General features: G+C 40.5%; 1 protein-coding gene across 4 annotated transcripts in view; it reads right to left on the bottom strand.

Annotated features, from left to right (window-relative positions):
• The window catches only part of TBC1D19 (TBC1 domain family member 19), a 63,320-nt gene that overhangs the window by 31,779 nt on the left and 13,784 nt on the right, over positions 1–17,757 (bottom strand). For all 4 annotated transcript variants that reach the window (XM_035112914.3, XM_088658574.1, XM_088658581.1 and 1 more), the window contains exons 8-11: positions 17,026–17,136; positions 14,682–14,754; positions 13,206–13,244; positions 8,615–8,727 (exon numbers count right to left, since the gene is read on the bottom strand). In XM_035112914.3, coding sequence (XP_034968805.2) covers positions 8,615–8,727; positions 13,206–13,244; positions 14,682–14,754; positions 17,026–17,136 — 336 coding nt within the window. The remainder of the gene's footprint in view (positions 1–8,614; positions 8,728–13,205; positions 13,245–14,681; positions 14,755–17,025; positions 17,137–17,757) is intronic.

The following is a 17,757-nucleotide window of genomic DNA, read 5'->3' as shown; positions in this document are numbered from 1 at the left end:
AGGTTCGGCCTTCTATTTCCCAGGATGCACTCTGTCCAGCCCTTGGAGATGCAGCTTCTGGGTTTTATTTCCCAGCATGCCTGGCAGTGTCTGCTGTCTGAGTTTTGAGGTCCTTGCGCACACAGATGACACTTTTACCTTGCGCTGGAGTGTCATCTGTGTACACAAATGGTATGTGGACACTCGGTTATTCGCATGTGACGTTGTGTCCAAATTTCATTGGCATTGGTCAAGCAGTTTTGGTGAGAGGTGGAGACCAACACACAAGTCCATTTTACATTTTTATATACATAGAATACGTATATAAAATATATAGATTACGTGAATAAGCAACACTATGTTGGTGCCCTCTAAACATGGTTTTAATTTACCAGTTAAATAAAATAAAGTTCCAAGAATGGGTGGTGGTGAGTCGTTGGGTGTTACGGCAACCCTGCATTAACGGGAAAGAGCCAACTTCATAATTAAGAACAATAAATACATACTACATTGGTAGGAATGTAGCGCGCCCCCCCCCCAAGCATCTTTGTGGCAAGTTCTACCTCTCTCAGCATAGCGTCTAGAACTAGGGGCATTTATTCTGTGCACTGGGGGGCTATTACACCGAAAGCTTCTGAGGCCCTATTCCATGACACATATTTGGTTTGCAAAGTCCACTTTGCTTATTAGAAACCCCAAACCCACCAACTGGAGTCAGGTGCAGAATAGTGGCTGGGTGGAGGCAAAGCAAAATGCTAAGTATTGGGTTAGGGGGCAGAACCAGTTATATAAATATTTATTATCTGCTTATCACATGAAGGACAGCTTTTATTATTAATTTCAAACTGAAGAAGCACAGCAAACACAATTATAAATAAATTACGGTATAGATAACAAGCCAAAGAAGTCCTTCATGGTGACTAGTCAGTCTATAGTACGGTAGAAATACAAATCTCATCTCATCAGGTTTCCAGAAACTAAATTTGAATTATTCATTACCATGACAAATATCTTGTTATGCTGTGTTTTTTTTCAATAATTTAAAGCTCCAGGAAATTCAATTATAGCAGATCCATAGCTCCTTTGCTTGAATTCTACTTTTCACTGAAACTAAAATAAAAATAGCGGCATCCTCTCAGAAAATAAAATATATAATCTTAATGAAAACACATGTAATGATATTACCATTGCTCAACAACTTCCCTGACTGGGCTGGCCAAGGTATCCCAAATGTGGTAATGGAGGTATCCTTAACTGTGGGTGATTTCAACATCCATGCCAAGCTGAGGCTGCTGTTGGATTAGCTCGGGATTTCATGGCTCCATTGCAACCATAGGACCGTCTCAGATTGTTCTCGGCTGAATGCACAGAGCCCGACATACTGATGATTTGGTCTTGGCTCCAAGTGAGGAGGGAGGTAGTCTGGAAATAGAGGGGTCTCTGCGGCTCCACTGTCATGGTCAGACCACTCCTGGCTACAGAGGTCATGTGGGCCTCTGGTGACAGAGGCAGATCGAGGAGGATGCCAGACTGTGTAGTAGCTGCCCTTTGGAGAGTGCAGCTCCTTCCAGAACAGGCAGTTGACCTATCTCCCAGACACAGGAACCACATACCCGCAAGGCCATTGCCTCTACACCATTGCTATTTCTCTTCTGAAAACAAGACGAACTTATCTTTTTAACTAACTAGGATCTATTGATATTTTTAATTAGGTGTAATGGCTATTTATGGGCTGATACAGTGGTAACCTCAGGTTACAAATGCTTCGGGTTACAAACACTTCGGGTTACAAACTCCGCTAACCCGGAAGCAGTACCTCGGGTTGAGAAAGTTGCCCCAGGATGAGAATGGAAATCGTGCGCCAGCAGCGTGGCGGCAGCAGGAAGCCTCATTAGCGAAAGCGCACCTCAGGTTAAGAACGGTTTCAGGTTAAGAACAGACCTCCAGGATGAATTATGTTCATAACCCGATACACTTGGTGTGTGGCTTATAAATATTTATAAAATAGATACATCTGGGAAATTTGGCAAAGGGTATGATTGGATAAACGGTTGCTTCCGACAAATAAATCATCCTGACTATTGTACAATATTGTACATATCCTGACTATTGTACAAAAATGATATATACGGCAATGAATTGAAAAGGATGTTTAAAATAACGTTTGAAAAAACAAAAAAAAGAAGCTTTTCTTTTGGGAATTATAGGAACAGAACTACCTAAACTGTATAGAAACTTATTCATGTATGCAACTACAGTGGCAAGAATGTGACTCACTCCAAAATGGAAAGAAGCAGAAGTCCCAGCAAAGGAAGAATGGATACAAAAACTTATGGAATACGCAGAAATGGCGACACTTACAGGAAGAATAAAAAGACAAGATAACAAACTTTTTTAAAAAAGGAATGGAAATGGTTTATTGAATATTTACAGATAAACTGTAAACTGATAAGAACATTGGCAGGATTATTGTAATAACCTGCAGTTTTATAAGAATATATATTTAATGTAGATGAATAAATGAACAAATTAAGTTAATTAGGATATGCAGAAGATATTAAAAATAAATTTAAGGAACTGCAGAAAGAGGGGGAAGGAAGTCAATTTTTGAAATGTTCAAAATGATTGTTAAATTAGTGAAATGTATACCGTAAATCTGAAAAGCATAAATAAAATAAAATGTGTATATTTTAACAACACACAATTTGTTGTGGTTTTTCTTATCTCATGATAGCCACAGGAGGGGAGAGTGATTTCAACCACCCTGCCTCAAAGCTGCCCTAGTAAGCATCAATTCTTTGAGAGACAGTAAGACCTGAAATCCGAAAGGAACAAACCGGAGAGTGCTCCTTATTCTAGGCATTCATTCATACCTAACAACATAATATGCACTTTTAGTGTTTTCCTACCAGGATAAGACTTGCAATACTGCCAGCAGGTGTACATGCACAAACTCCCTGAAATGCTATAATTCTTTGAGAACAATACATCTGGCACTTTCAGTGTTCTGTTGTTAATTTCAGTGACAAATTGACTGGTTCAACTGAATATTCAGCTTCTTGGAATGTGGATACATTTTCTATTATTAGACATAGAGGAAAACCCTAATAGATTCTAGAGTTCCATGTGATTTTAATATATGTACGGTACTTCCTGCCTTTCAAATACATCCTCAATGTGTCCTATGAACTTGTGTTCATATATCCAAAGAAGTCTGTAGCATGAGTAAGTTAGCCTTTTGCTTATTTTATATTTGTGCTCCTGTAAACAACCTATTTATATAATGTTGTTCTAAACTGCAAACTGGCAGCTGTACCTAAACTTCGTGGAACACAAATCGGTTCAAATTAGATGTTCTCCTCTGAAATGAGTGTATTTGAATGCTCACACACTTCTCCCAAAAAGCTTCTGCTGTACCTTTCAGTGTCTTAACAAAATCTATTTCTCTAAATAAGATTTAGGTTCAAAAAGTCTTCAGTTTGTACAGTAAATACAGAGAAGGAAAAATGGAAAATGACATACGGTACATTAACAAAGAAAAAGTAGCTGAGCCATTAAGTCAGTTGCAATTGGCACAAGGGAAAATATTAGTAATAAAACTTAACAGCACGGCTGAATTAGAAAGACATACTTTCTGATTTAACTGCTTCTAAAAATTACATTATAAATATATGTTTTTAATTGTTGTGCAATAAATATACATATCTATGACAGTCAAAATTATCATACTAAAATATACTCGATATCCATAGCTAGTGTGATTTGATTTTTTTAGGATGGGGAGGGGAGATGAGTAAGTGAAAGAGTTTTGTAAAATTATGCAAGGAGTGACTCATCCTTTCTCATAATACTAGAATCCAGGGCAGTCAATAAAGTGGAATGGTGGAAGATTCAGGACAGATTAAACAAAATATTTCTTCCTCTGGCTCCCTCAAGATGTGGTTGACACAGTTTAGGAGGATTTCAAGGGGCATTAGAAAAAGTTATGGAGGATAAGTCGATCAATGTCATGGTGGCTATATGCTTCTGCCAGGATCACAGATCCTCTGATTGCCAATTGCTGGAAAACACATGCAGGAGTCTACTGCTACCCTCATGTCTTGATTTTGAGGTTCCCATTGGCTTCTGGTTTCTCCTGTGAGAAACAGACTAATGGGATTAGAAAGGGCTTTGGTTTTAATCCAAATATTCTTTTTGTGTTATCACATTAGCCATGCCAGAAGTTCTCAAACTATGGACCACTGGAGGTATGCAAGTTCCATTCAGTAGTCTGTGAAAAGGCTTCACAGTACAGTTGTACCTTGGAAGTCGAACGGAATCTGTTCCAGAAGTCCATTCAACTTCCAAAACATTCATAAACCAAAGGCGGCTTCTGATTGGCTGCAGGAAGATCCTGCAGCCAATCGGAAGCCGTGGAAGCCCCATCGGATGTTCGGCTTCCAAAAATAGTTCACAAACCGGAACAGTCACTTCTGGGTTCGCGGCATTCATGAGCCAAAACTTTTGAGAACTAAGCTGTTCGAAAACCTAGGTATGACTGTAGTTGAGAATATCTTCATCCCATCTGACACAATTTATTTTTTCCATTTTTTAAAATCAGAGCCAGATTAACAAACAGGCTAAGGCGACTTTAGTCTTGGGGCAATGATCTTCATAATATAAATGCTGGAGCAGTCGACTTATTTCCCCTAAAAGACTATGGTAACCTAGATGGGTACTTTTTAATACGTTCAACAAAGAAAAAAAAATTACATGGCCTGAGACACTGGCAATTTTCACTTAGCCCACAGAAAAAACAGTTTGCGAGCTGATATATTAGGTTTAGGGTGTTTCAAATTGACTTACAATGACTTCACCATAACCGTTAGTTCTCCACCCCGTAACATTCTTGCTACGGGCAAGGTTTATACTTGGTTGCTTGTCTGCACAACACTGTAAACAGCTTCTAGCTATGATTGGCAAGATTAAGGACCATCATCTGATAAGACAGAACTGCATGGCAGTGAGCTAGTACACAGGGCACTGTTGGAGCAGTTTCAAGTAGTTGCTGAGTGGCAGCCTGAACTGACCATTTCTTTAAATATTTTACTTGACAAATTAAGACAAAAATACATATGGTACCACTACAGTCATACCTCGGGTTACGGCTGCTTCAGGTTGCGCGTTTTCGGGTTATGGGTTACTTCTGGGTTTTGGCGCTCACGCATGTGCAAAACCACTAAATCGCGCTTTGCGCATGCACAGAAGTGCTGAATCGCGACCTGCGCATGCACAGATGCGGCGCTGCGGGTTGCAAACTCTGCCTCCTGCACGTTTGCAACCCAAGTGTCCACTATACTGTGGTATGTAGTGAAGTCAGCCAATTACAATTAATCTCTCTCATCCGTTCACTATTAGAAGAGAGGAAATAAGCAAGGCTTTAACTGTCAGAATAATTTGGAACAATTCAGAGTTAATTAGCCATCACAACATTGGTACAATGCTTTTCGTTATTACAAAAGCAGTGTTTTCTCTTTCAACAACATATAATCCACTACTTCTTGGATTATTTCTTCTTGATGGACTGATTTAAGTATATGCACCAAAAAATTCCCCTGGCTTAGCAAAATCTTTTACAATAGTGCTTTTAAAATACTGAAATCTGTTTTCACCATTAGTTACAGCTATCATCTTATTGTCAATCCACTCCCAATCATGTATAACGAGTTACAAGTAGGTAGCCGTGTTGGTCTGCCGTAGTCGAAACAAAATAAAACAAATTCTTCCAGTAAGCACCTTAGAGACCAACTAAGTTTGTCATTGGTATGAGCTATCGTGTGCATGCACACTTCAGATATCTGAAGAAGTGTGCATGCACACAATAGCTCATACCAATGACAAACCTAGTTGGTCTCTAAGGTGCTACTGGAAGGAATTTTTTTTATTATGCATAACAAGGAATAATATAAATTCTTTCTCTCTCTCATGCACCCATGCATGCCACTTATTCGTCATCTGTCCATCCCTTACAGTACTCCTAATTTCAATTAACTGAAAATAATATCTTCATATCGACAGTATCAAGCATGTAGCACGATACTCTGTCTGTATTAAAAGGAAGACTAATAAAGTCATGATCTCTTTAGCTAGGCTGTGTTAGGCATTTTAAAGAAAAATTAAGGCAACGTTTACTGCAGCAGAGAGGTAGAGCAGCACATCAACCAAATAGTAAACATAAAGCAAAATGAGCAAATATAAAGTAAAATGAGCAAACCAATTAAATATATGGTCATGTTGTGTGGATGCCTGATTATCGTCTTCCAAAGCAACTACTCTATTCCGAACTTAAAAATGGAAAGTGTAATGCTGGTGGTCAACAAAAGAGATTTAAAGACTCTCTCCAGCCAAATCTTACAAACTGTAGTATAAACACTGCCAACTGGGAAACACTGGCCTGGGAGTGCTCCAATCGGAGAACAGCCTTTACCAAAGGTGTCATGGGTTTTGAAGACACTTGAACTCAGGATGAAAGGGAGAAACGTGCTAAGAGGAAGGCACGCTTGGCAAATCCACACCGTGATCAACTCCTGCCCGGAAACCTCTGTCCCCACTGTGGAAGGACGTGTGGATCCAGAACTGGCCTCCACAGTCACTTACAGACTCATTGTTAAAACCGTGTTTATGGAAGACAATCTTATTCGGCTACGAGCGATCGCCGAAGAAGATAGATACACACACACACACACAGGAAACAGAATACTGTATGCAAGAAGGGGAGTTGTGTAGCTTATCAGTAATGATGTCACAGGCCTGATAGCTGAATGTGATATGCCACTGCCTAATCTGTGTAGGGAGGCCGCATGAGTACAGGAACATATGAGGAAGACCTGCACATATTCAAAAGCAGAAGGAAGCAGCTACCCCACAGGGCTGTAGAAAGAAAGGAAAGAAGACCTATGGAGAAGCCCGTTTCAGGAAGAAGGCGTGACGTGGCAAGAAGCCTCGGGATATTATCTGGAGCAGTAGAGGAAGAAAGCAAGACAAATGAATAGAAGCACAGGCTAGGTGGCATGTTCAGAAAAAATACTGAAGCAAAAAGTTGGGCAGCAGAGACAAGAACAGAAGCCAAAAAAGTATTGGGGAGGCAAGAGAAGTAGTGTTACTCCAGAGGGGAGGTCATTTATGTCATTCCATGGCATGCTATTACTAGCCAATTTTTCACAGCAAGGAATAGGTTTCTCTTATTTGAAAGGTTCAACTTACACAGTTCTACATACATACGGACATAATTTCATTTGTATGGTGCCTTTCCACAGTTCAAACTATGCTGAAGACAGCATACAACAACATAAAAACAATACATAAAAACAATACAACAAAAGTAGTCATAAACACTAAATTAAACATTAAAAAAATACAAAACCAAACTGAATAATTTCTATGTGATCGCAACAAAATCTAAAATCAATATACAAAAAAACCAAACTGCAGCAAGTTCTCTGACATTTGTAGAGACAGTACACACACAGAAAGCTTAACACAGCAGCCATTGCCTATGAGGAGGGAGGCATGGGGGCAGCGAAAGCAGCCTCAGCATCCTTGCAGAGCCTCTGCACTTGTGAGGATGGGAATGAGGCAGGGCAAAGTCATGGGAGCTCTAGGAAGGCAGCTTCACAAGTGGACGAGCACCTGCAGGGCTGCCACTCCAACTTAACAGTACAGTAATATGTGATCCAAACTTCTTCCGTGCTTGCAATGGCGGGGTGCCCTTAAACCTTCCACACTGAACTACGCGGTGGTAAAAATAGACCCAGCCGTCCGCTCTGCGATCATACGTCTTGGCGGCCAAGTGGTTCACCATGAGGACATCAAACCCAGCAGGGTAGAATTATTCAGATCTGACGGGGTTCACCTGACCACCTACGGGAATGAACTCTGTGTTGGACAATATCAGCCATTGCCTGCAGGATTGGTTCTCAGGATGCTGAGGGGTTTTTCAGCTGTAGGTTGTCTTGGCGGTGAGACCGCAATTTTGCGGTTTTAGGCGTTAGGTGGAATCCTTTAGTCTATCATTCCTAAAGGGGTGTGTGAAGTGGACTCACCCCCCCCCTTTGGTGGCATTTCAGGGTTCCCTGTTAAAGGGGGTTGTGAGAAGGGAGTCACTGGCAATACGCTGATAGGTTGTCAGTAAACCAGTTCTGCGGAGGGAGGGGGGATTGCTGTGTAAAGATGCATTTTGCAGTGCCTCCTCTGATCCGATTAACCCTGCTGTGCCTCAGTCCCCCGGGCTGGGGGTCTGAGAGGGATACAAGCCCAATGCCTAAGCCAAGGTTTCCTGCATCTGAAACTGATAATAAAGTTGTGGCCATTTTAAACCCCAAAACACGTTCTCATATGTGTTTAATTGCTCTCAGGCTGTCTCTTGGGGGGGGGGGTCCTCCACCTGAGCATGCAAAATAAACTAGGGAAAGGGAGGTTCAGATACAAAAAGTTGGAAAAACACTGTTAAATAAACAGAAACACCCTTGTATGACCTTGCACAATAAACCAAAACTAGCATCACGCTTAATAACGCAGCCGCACGTTGTTTATAATTTAGCTATTGGATATATAGCTGCTGGCAAGTCTACATTTTTACTACACTTTTGCTACTTACCTCGGGTTGACTGGAAACGTTCAGAATCAGTGCCCACAACTCAGCTCGTAGCAAATTTGGACATCCCTGCCGGACATATTGTTGAGCTGCTGCACTATCCTGCTGCATTAAAACTACAAGAAATGCAGGTGTTAGTAATAACCACATAAAAACATAAAAGCACATTTCTGTTTTATATTTTATTAGCATTTCACTTAAGTGTTCCTCCAAGACAATTTAAAATTTGGGGGGGGGGGGAGACCTATCTTTTTTTTGGCTATTCCACACAGATCTATGTAGAATATGAAGCCTGTGCAGAATTGGAGGCTGAATCACACAAAGTAAGTTTTCAAAATTACTGTAAGGGGATTTTAAAGCTAAGTACTTGGTTAGAAGTCACATTTACAGCATGGTTCGAAACGCATCTACTGAGAAGTAAATCACACTGAATATTGGGAGGCTTACTATGGTTAATATGTAGAACTGTACTCTCAGTTAATGTAACGATAATAATTGTCTTGAATCACCAAGCTTATTGCCATAGGTTAGTAATATTAGTTTCAGACACTACTGTATTTACTATTTCAAAAAATATATTCTGTGTGTTCTCTTCACTTCAGGCACATTCACACTATTCCTCAAACCTTTTCCAACAATGGCACTACAACTATAGAACCTGTTGCCAACTGTGGTTCATAATGCCTCATTACTGCTCGCCTTCAGAAAATGCTTTAAAACCTATTTGGGGGCTGTAGAACTGAATTTGATTTAGTTTTATTTATCTATTGGCATCTGCTATTTTACTGGGCCGAATGCTTTTTAGTATTACGGCTGGTTCTATTATTGTTTATTTTAGTGCTATGTTTTACTGTTTTGAGGTTTTTGTTACTTCCACCCTGCAAAGAGACCTCTAAATATTTCAAATTAAATGCTACTCTTATCCATTTGTTTTGTACAAACATTCCATTGTGTGAATGGCGGGTATTTCTGCAGTTCACCAATTCTCTACCATCTGCAAGTCCCTGAAGCCTCTGAAAAGTCACTTTCAAGAATCTCCAAATCTTCCATATCCATAGTGTTTGAGGTGTGTTAGGCTGCAGATGGTATGTGTGAAAAACTGGCAAGGCAACTGATTGTGCAATTTAGGATTCAAGCCATTGATCATAAGATTTCTGAAATACCTATTGGGTCTGGTGGGCTAATTAAAGGGAGCCTTTTCAGTTTGGAAGCCCTTTTGTCCTTTATGTTAGGCCAAAGTAGTTTTAAGTAGAGGAGTGGTGTTTTATTAATGCCACCTTTCAATACCATGTGCCATATACACCAAAACAGATGAGCATGGAGTCATCACATGTATGCCAAGTTTGCATATTATCTCCTAAACTGAGGGGCTCAGCTCACTTGTAAGTGGCTGAAATGAATAGCAGATGTGATTGCCCGTAAAGTGGTACATCTGGTTGCGAATGGGATCCGTTCCAGAGGCCCATTTGCAACCTGAAAAGGTTGCATCCAGAAGCACCGTGTCTGCACAGGCGCGTGACATAATTCAGCGCTCCTGCGCATGCACAAAGCACAATTTAGCGCTTCTGCGCATGCGCACACACTGAACCCGGAAGTAACCTGTTCCGGGACTTCTGGGTTCGGTGTGTCCGTATCCTGAAAAGATGCATCCTGAAGCAGACGTAACATGAGGTATGACTGTATTCAAGAAATATATATTAGCATGAACACAGTACAAGCTTTTTTTGATGTGTTCTTTTCACACCTCAAAACATCCTTAGAATCAAGGATGAAGAGTATTTGTTCTCAATGTATTTGTTCTCTAATGGGGATGCGGGTGGCGCTGTCGTCTAAACCACTGAGCCTTGGGCTTGCCGATCGGAAGGTTGGCGGTTCGAATCCCTGCAATGGGGTAAGCTCCCCTTGCTCGGTCCCAGCTCCTGCCAACCTAGCAGTTTGAAAGCACATCAAAGTGCAAGTAGATAAACAGGTACCGCTCCGGTGGGAAGGTAAACAGCGTTTCTGTGCGCTGCTCTGGTTCGCCAGAAGCGGCTTAGTCATGCTGGCCATATGACCCGGAAAAACTGTCTGCGGACAAACGTCAGCTGCAACCCCAGAGTCGTTTGTGACTGGACTTAACTGCCAGGGGTCCTTTACCTTTTTAATGAAGCACCTTAGCCATTATGGCAACAGATTATTGCTCATAAATCTTCCTCACATTTTACAAAGGAGATTTTAAAGTATTTAGTTAGGAAGAACACATTTAATAATTAAGTATCAGCAGATAGTTCACAGTGAAGAAAGAGGAAAAGAACCGCATTTCTGATCTTTGCCCAGATGAAGTTGAGAAATATTTGGCAAAGAGAGAAGCTGGGTGAGACGAAGAATCCATAGTTTAAGGTTGGTGTACAGTATGCCAGAGAACTGACGTTTATACAAAGAGAAAAGCTGTTGACAGTAATCAGTTGACAAGGGAAATTATTAATTTATACCCAGAACAACAAGAGCAGACTGTGGGTTCTGGGAGCAAACTGCTGTCGCTTAAGGTCAAAAAGGTGACAGAGCAGCTTTAAAATTTCTTTCTAGGGGGAAGACAAAAGGAACTGAGGGCCATCCAATTCAATGTGCTCAAAGTCCGCTAAATGGGAATAGAGCAGCACTTGACAACAAGCTTACAGCAGGACATGACAGGCAATTAAAGAAACCAAGGGCATAAAGGAAATTGCCCATGGCTAAAGGACTTTGGGGAAAGTGCTGCAATTCAGTGGCTGAGAATGTCCTGTCTGAAACATTAGATAGTCACTGCAAGTTGTGGCAGACAATACTGAGCTACATAGACCAAAGATATAACTCAATATAAGACAGATTGTTACAAAAGGTATGCAACATACTGATGCTTATATGATTTAGTTTGGATTTGCAGATCTCTACTTTGGAAGGTACCTTTGAGCCACTTAACTTGTTTCTTCCTAACATCTGAATTGCAAAAGAGAGTATTGACCCACAAAGGAAAAGTTTGAAAAGGACATTGCTACACCTGGCAGTAGAGAGGGATAGCACTGGTGGTACAAAGGCTAACATGGGTATGTTTATGCTTTTCTGCTTCTTGGCAAGGTATGCACAAGCCAGAAATAAATTCCTGAGGCTGTCGGCCAAGATAATACATGGCATTTCCTGGCTAAGCAAGTGGCACGAATATTAAGGCTACTCAATTAGCAGGAAGTCAAAGATAACTCAATACGGTAGTAACAGATGCCTTGTTTAAAGGCTATCCAGGACCATGGAAGAGCTTCTGTTCAGTATGAACTTTGATGCCAGCCCCCAGTAATCAGGACACTGCTGGAAAAACAAAACAAAACAAAACAAAATAGAAGGCCTGCTTGAAAAGCATACAAGTGATGATTAACACCTTTGATGACTAGTTTGGTCAAGTTCACAGTGCATGAGTCACACAGTGAGATTATGACTCAACACAAATCACACTTCCTATTTTTCTGCTGCCCACCTATTTGTAACTTACCAGGTACCTCCTGCACCCACACATTTCATTCTATTCCCCTTCCTTTTTTCCATTTAATATTCAGTGAAAAGTGATTATCCAATATTTGTACTGTATAATGTCCAAATTCAGTTTTTTGAGGAATTGAAACAAACCATTTTTTTAAATGGCTTTGTATAGATCTGAAATGATGCTATTAAATCAAGGAGGTCACGGATGTCTAGGTTACTTTTATCATCATCATGATCATCATCTACCGGTATTATTTATACCCCGCCCAGCTGGCTGGGTTTCCCCAGACACTATGGGCGGTTCCCAACATAATATTAATAATATTCTATTAATTTAAGTGGTTGCCCAATCAGAAGCATGTCATTTTGGGTTTTCTCCGCCCCCCCCCCATTTTTTATCATAGTTGTCATGCTGTCTTTTAATATAATTTAGAAGAGGAGAATGTGACACATGGCCTAATTCCTTTCACAGCCACTCTTGTGAAAGGAAAGCCAGAGAAAAATAATTTGTTCCGTGGGAGTTTTTTTTTTTTTTAATTAAGGCGTGGGGTTGATTTCCTTTCAACTGGTAGAATAATGACCTTATTTGAAAGGGCATAACCATTCAGCAAGCTGACTTAGTGCTACGTGTTTAATTAGGTTTTGCACTAGCAACTAACCACCTGGAAGAATTAAAGTTATATTCTTATCTGATGCATGAACATAAACTCCATTAACACTAATGAGAGTTCTTTGTGCACAGAAGCAACTCTGGTGATTTTAAAATAAAATTCAAACCAGGAATTCAGCAATTTGGAATAAAGCTGTCACACACACACACATTTCATTTTTAATCTGCCAGCTGTGACACTCCTTATCTAGAACCCATAAATCTCTAGCAGTTCCATCACGTTAAAAAGGTACAAGTTACATTTTATTTTACATCATTTACAGTGCAATTCTATGGAGGTTTACTCTGAAGGAAATCCCAATGCATCCAGTGGAACTTAATTTCTAGTATTTAGGATTGCAGTCTTATTATGCTTCATACCAGACAAAACAAAGAAAACCCACAGAGAAACTTAAAACACTTGCAATTTGTTTACAGCCAGTATCCAATTCTTACCTTTCTGACCAATACGTACATGTTCATTTTCAAAGAGTTCTAAAACAGTAAAGCAAGAAAAGAGTGCAAAGAGTTCAAAACTATTTAAACTTTACAGAGGGACGTTTGATTTAACTATCAAAACATCTTATCTGAAAGCATAGCAGCATACATGCACCAGAATTCCAAGGAGCATGCATTCATAATCCACATGAGCAACATTTCTCTCCAAAAAATTGGCACCCATTTGCCTCCAAACTACTTTTTAAACCCTTACCCTTTTAGTTCAAAATGTAATTTGAAGCAAGAGTTTGGTTTTTGGTTTTTTAAGGAAAACACTGCTGGTTCCCTCTCTCTACTCTAAAAGGATTGAAGGGCAGTTTGAGGATACGGTTATCAGAACACTATATGAGATGGAAATTCAGAAGATGGGTTTGTGCATGTTCTTATCTTAGCTTCCCTGTATAGCCTGTTAGTGTGCTATTTTAAAGTACTGTATCGTTATATTCATTCTCTCCTTTTGTAAGCCACCTTAGGGGGGGGGGAATTAAGGTCCAAAAAAATACGTCTAAAAAACACAATGTTCTTAAAATGTGCTATTTCTCATTCATGAGAAAGATGCTTCAACTATAGTTATAGAACATCAGCAGTGTTATTAATTTCCACCTATTTAAATTTTGATGGCTATCTGCTTATTCCCATCATGAGACAGGTAGGTATTATATCCAAGTGGTGAATGCATTACAAGCAAGGAGAGCTTCCTGTAATTTAGAGATGGATGCTAATCTAGTTAGATAATAAATAGAACACAAAAAGATGCCTTGAGGCTCTAACTACTTTGCTGTAGCACAAGTTTTGTCCTTCATCAGTTGAATAAAGATAAATCAAGATAATGTTAAGTATACAAAGTATTCTATACACACTATGAATGCCGCTGGAGATAAAAGCCCATGCCGCAATAACATTGTTTATCTCTAAACTAAGCATTGCAACACTTTTCCTCTTGCTATTCTGGATTAATCTGCAGTTCTAAACTACTAGAACAATTCTGCCTGACAGCTGGTTTTCAATAGGTAGGTACTTGGTCCGAAGAAATTCCTAGTCATGTGATCCAGCACCTGCACTCTGAAGTGCAGACCAAGGCTTACTACCTCAGTGACAATTAGTCCTATTTTTTTGGACTAAAAGATTTACATTCAGTCTAGGATCTGCTATTTTCCAAATCAGGCTTCTCACATTTGCTTAAATAAAAGCAGTGTTTTAAATTTTGCCAGATTCTGACCAAGAGAGGGCTCCAGGAATGAAGATACTGTACTCAGTAAGTTTTGGCTTTTCCTGCTATCATTACCATACAAGTTATACTTGCCAAATCTCTTTCCACCACAGTGCAAATAAAGACACAAGAATTGTCATTGAAATAGACTTTAGCATCTGTATCTCACACGAATCCTTGTAAGAACCAAGAACAATTTTACTACTTTAAACAAAGGCACTAACCTGGAGGTACATGTGCAGAATCATCAATATCCAGCTGGCCTGTGTTCAAGTCTAGCTCATTGAAATATTCTTTCTTGAGAAAAAAATGTACAAAAAGCCCACAAATATTTTATCAACAGAGGATATTTCTTTAAATTTTAATTAGTTGTCAACAAAACTCCAAATTGCTATCAATTAGAAATATGATTTATACTACAATTGTCATTTAGCCCAGTCCTCTGACTTAGGAATGAGGCAATGATTAAAAGCAGAGGTGTGGGTTCCCTGTTAAGATTTCTTATGAGCAGTATAGTCATACCTTGGGTGCGTCTGCTGGGGGTTGCGTTTTTTCAGGATGTGAACGCGGCGCCCCCGGAAGTGTTTACTTCTGGGTTCCACCATGCGCGCATGCGCACAAGTGTTCTGCACGCTTTGCACATGCGCAGAAGTGCTCTATCGTGCAGCTTGGGTTGTGGACTTTTTGGGGTGTGAACGGCACCCCGGAACAGATCAGGTCTGCAACCCAAGGTACCACTGTACTGGGGTGGGCACAGCATGTTGTGAACAAGACTCCCACTTCGATTTGAGCCACATCCCAAGCAGTATGTCACCTAATATTCTCTAGAGCAGTGGTTGCCAATTAGGGGTAATATCACTAATGTTATGGTCTGTTTTAGTGCTGTGCAATTTTTCAATATATCGGCCAAAATCAGTTTTGAAATCACATCACAATAACGATTCTAACCCAGTATCAGGCTTCGGGGAATTAGCAGAACAAAGGAAAATGAGTCTTCTTACCAGTTAGAAATTTTAATAATCACAGCAAGAGAACAAAGAACAAATATCCTAGTAATGACGGTGCTCCCAATTAAAGAACCCACCCTCTTCGGTTCCTATGAACCTATGTTACTTCTACGACTCATAATCTGAGCTTATCCCCTCTGTGCTTTCTGTTCTGCCACTTTCTGAGCCCTTCTTGACTTTGGGGAGGGTGGTGGAGGAATGCTATCTAGAGACTGTGAATCGGTTAACCCAACTTCTGCCTTCTGAACTAGTATGTCCCTCTGCAAACCACTGTTCCAAATCTATATTGTCCTCCTGCTGCTGGGGAGATTCAGGATCTGGGTCAGGAGCAGGGGGAGGGGAAGGCTCCCACCATTCCTCCTCAGTGCAGCCCTCCGCAGCACAGTCCCTGACACCCAGCAATACGCAGCAGTATGTAGCTCCTTGCGCGAGGGGAGAGCAGGGCAGCCAATTTCAAGGCACCAGCGATGATCTCAGCCGATGCTGCTGCTGATCTGACCTGCCTTCCCTCACACTGAAGGAGACCAGGGTAGCCAATTGCGAGGCGCTGCCTTCCCCTCATGCTGATGGAGACCAGGGCAGCTGATCGTCCTCAATTCAAGGCATTGTGGCACTAACTTCCCCTGGCACTGCGGCAGATCAGCTCTTCTCAGTCAGCAGGAAAGCAGCGGCAGCGGACATGCTCTTTGCTGGCTGCCCCCGACGGTGGATAGATGCACCCCCCTATCCCAATCCCCTCCCACTCAAACCATGCAGTGAGGTGACTCCACTTCCTCTCCTCCCCCCCAACCATCTAATCTTTGTAGCTTCCCCATCTCTTATCCCCACGCCTGAGCTGTACGTACCCCACCCGCCCGATCTCCGTGACTGCTCCTTCCCTCATCCCCACGCCTGATCTCCCATTTCAGACATCGTGATATATCGGAATATCGTGATGTTTAGCTACTGATATATCACGATGCTGAAAATCAGATTTCGCCCAGCTCAGCCCTAGTCTGTTTTTTAGCATACCTAAAATCCTTTGCATATTTTGGGTTATCCCACATTTTGTTCAAAAAATTGCTTTGCAGAGGTAACAACCATAAAGTTATCAACATTTGAAAAATAGGGGGTCCTCGGTAATTAGTATTATTGGGAACCACTGCTGTAGGGCATTATTTAAACATATAAAGTAGTGGGGAAATTCCCACCAGAAAACTCACGTTTCCCCTGGATGTAAATTGCTCATTCTGCTTCTTCCTTCAACACAAGGACTTGGGTCCTTTGCTCGACCAGAGCTCAGTAAACTCAAATTCTTCCCCCACCCTCCAAGTGTCCTTTCCACATTCTCGCCTCCAAAATGTTGTTCAGAGCACTACGCAGGCAGTGGTCATAATAAAGCAAATGACAAGAACACCCACTGAAAACAATGCAACCTATCTGAAGGCCCAAACAGAAACTATGAATGTTTCAGGATCTCACAGTTAAGAAAATCTAGCTCTTTTGTTCATATATACTCATTTCTACTATTTTAGAAATGCTTTTGAATGAATGAATGATATTTAAAGATAATTATTATTACCAGTTCAGGGATGTCCTTCACTTTCAGTGGCACCTGAATTAATCCCAGGTGGTTTCTAAAACTAGGCTGCTCACTGTTTTCATAATTCGGATTGCGAAGGTTCATCAATACCTTTAAGAAAAGCAATACAAGTTAGTGTTTTCTATTGGCCTGATCAAGACTGTTCTTATGTTCTCATGTTAATTCATCACAGTAAGCCACTGTCAAATATTTCTGATTTCTGCATGCTATGATCCTAGGAAGTTTAGTGTTCATGCATCTCTGGACTTGTGCTGTTTAAAGACAAGGTTAAAGAGACAGGAAGAGTCTGCTGTAGGTTTTTCATGTGGTCTCTTTTGTTTATATGAAACACTCCAGCTTGTACATGAATAATTTCTCCAAGTTAATACAGGATTATGGGCTGGATATAATTTTGTAGATGCAGGCCAAGCACTAAAAGGTTAACATTCAAAGAATGTCAAGAGATGTCAAGGAACAATAGAAAACACAAGAGACATAACAAAACACTGTTTACTTATGCAAAGTGTTTTCATAAGATTAAACTGAGACAGGTTTAATTAGCCATAATTGCAGATAAATGCTATAGTTACATTATAATTCAAACCATCAGCAAAAAAAAAAAACAACAACCAAGAACATTTAAAGTTCAATAGTTCAGGCTTGCAACGTAAGCCTTCTATCTACATTTGCATGTGAGAATGTTCATTAATATATGCATATTAAGCTATGATA

The sequence above is a fragment of the Zootoca vivipara genome, chromosome Z1 (assembly GCF_965207765.1).
Source record: "Zootoca vivipara chromosome Z1, rZooViv2.hap1.1, whole genome shotgun sequence".
In the NCBI taxonomy this organism is placed as follows: domain Eukaryota; kingdom Metazoa; phylum Chordata; class Lepidosauria; order Squamata; family Lacertidae; genus Zootoca; species Zootoca vivipara.
The sequence above is the reverse complement of the archived record's forward strand: the minus strand, read 5'-3'. Positions and strand labels throughout refer to the sequence as shown.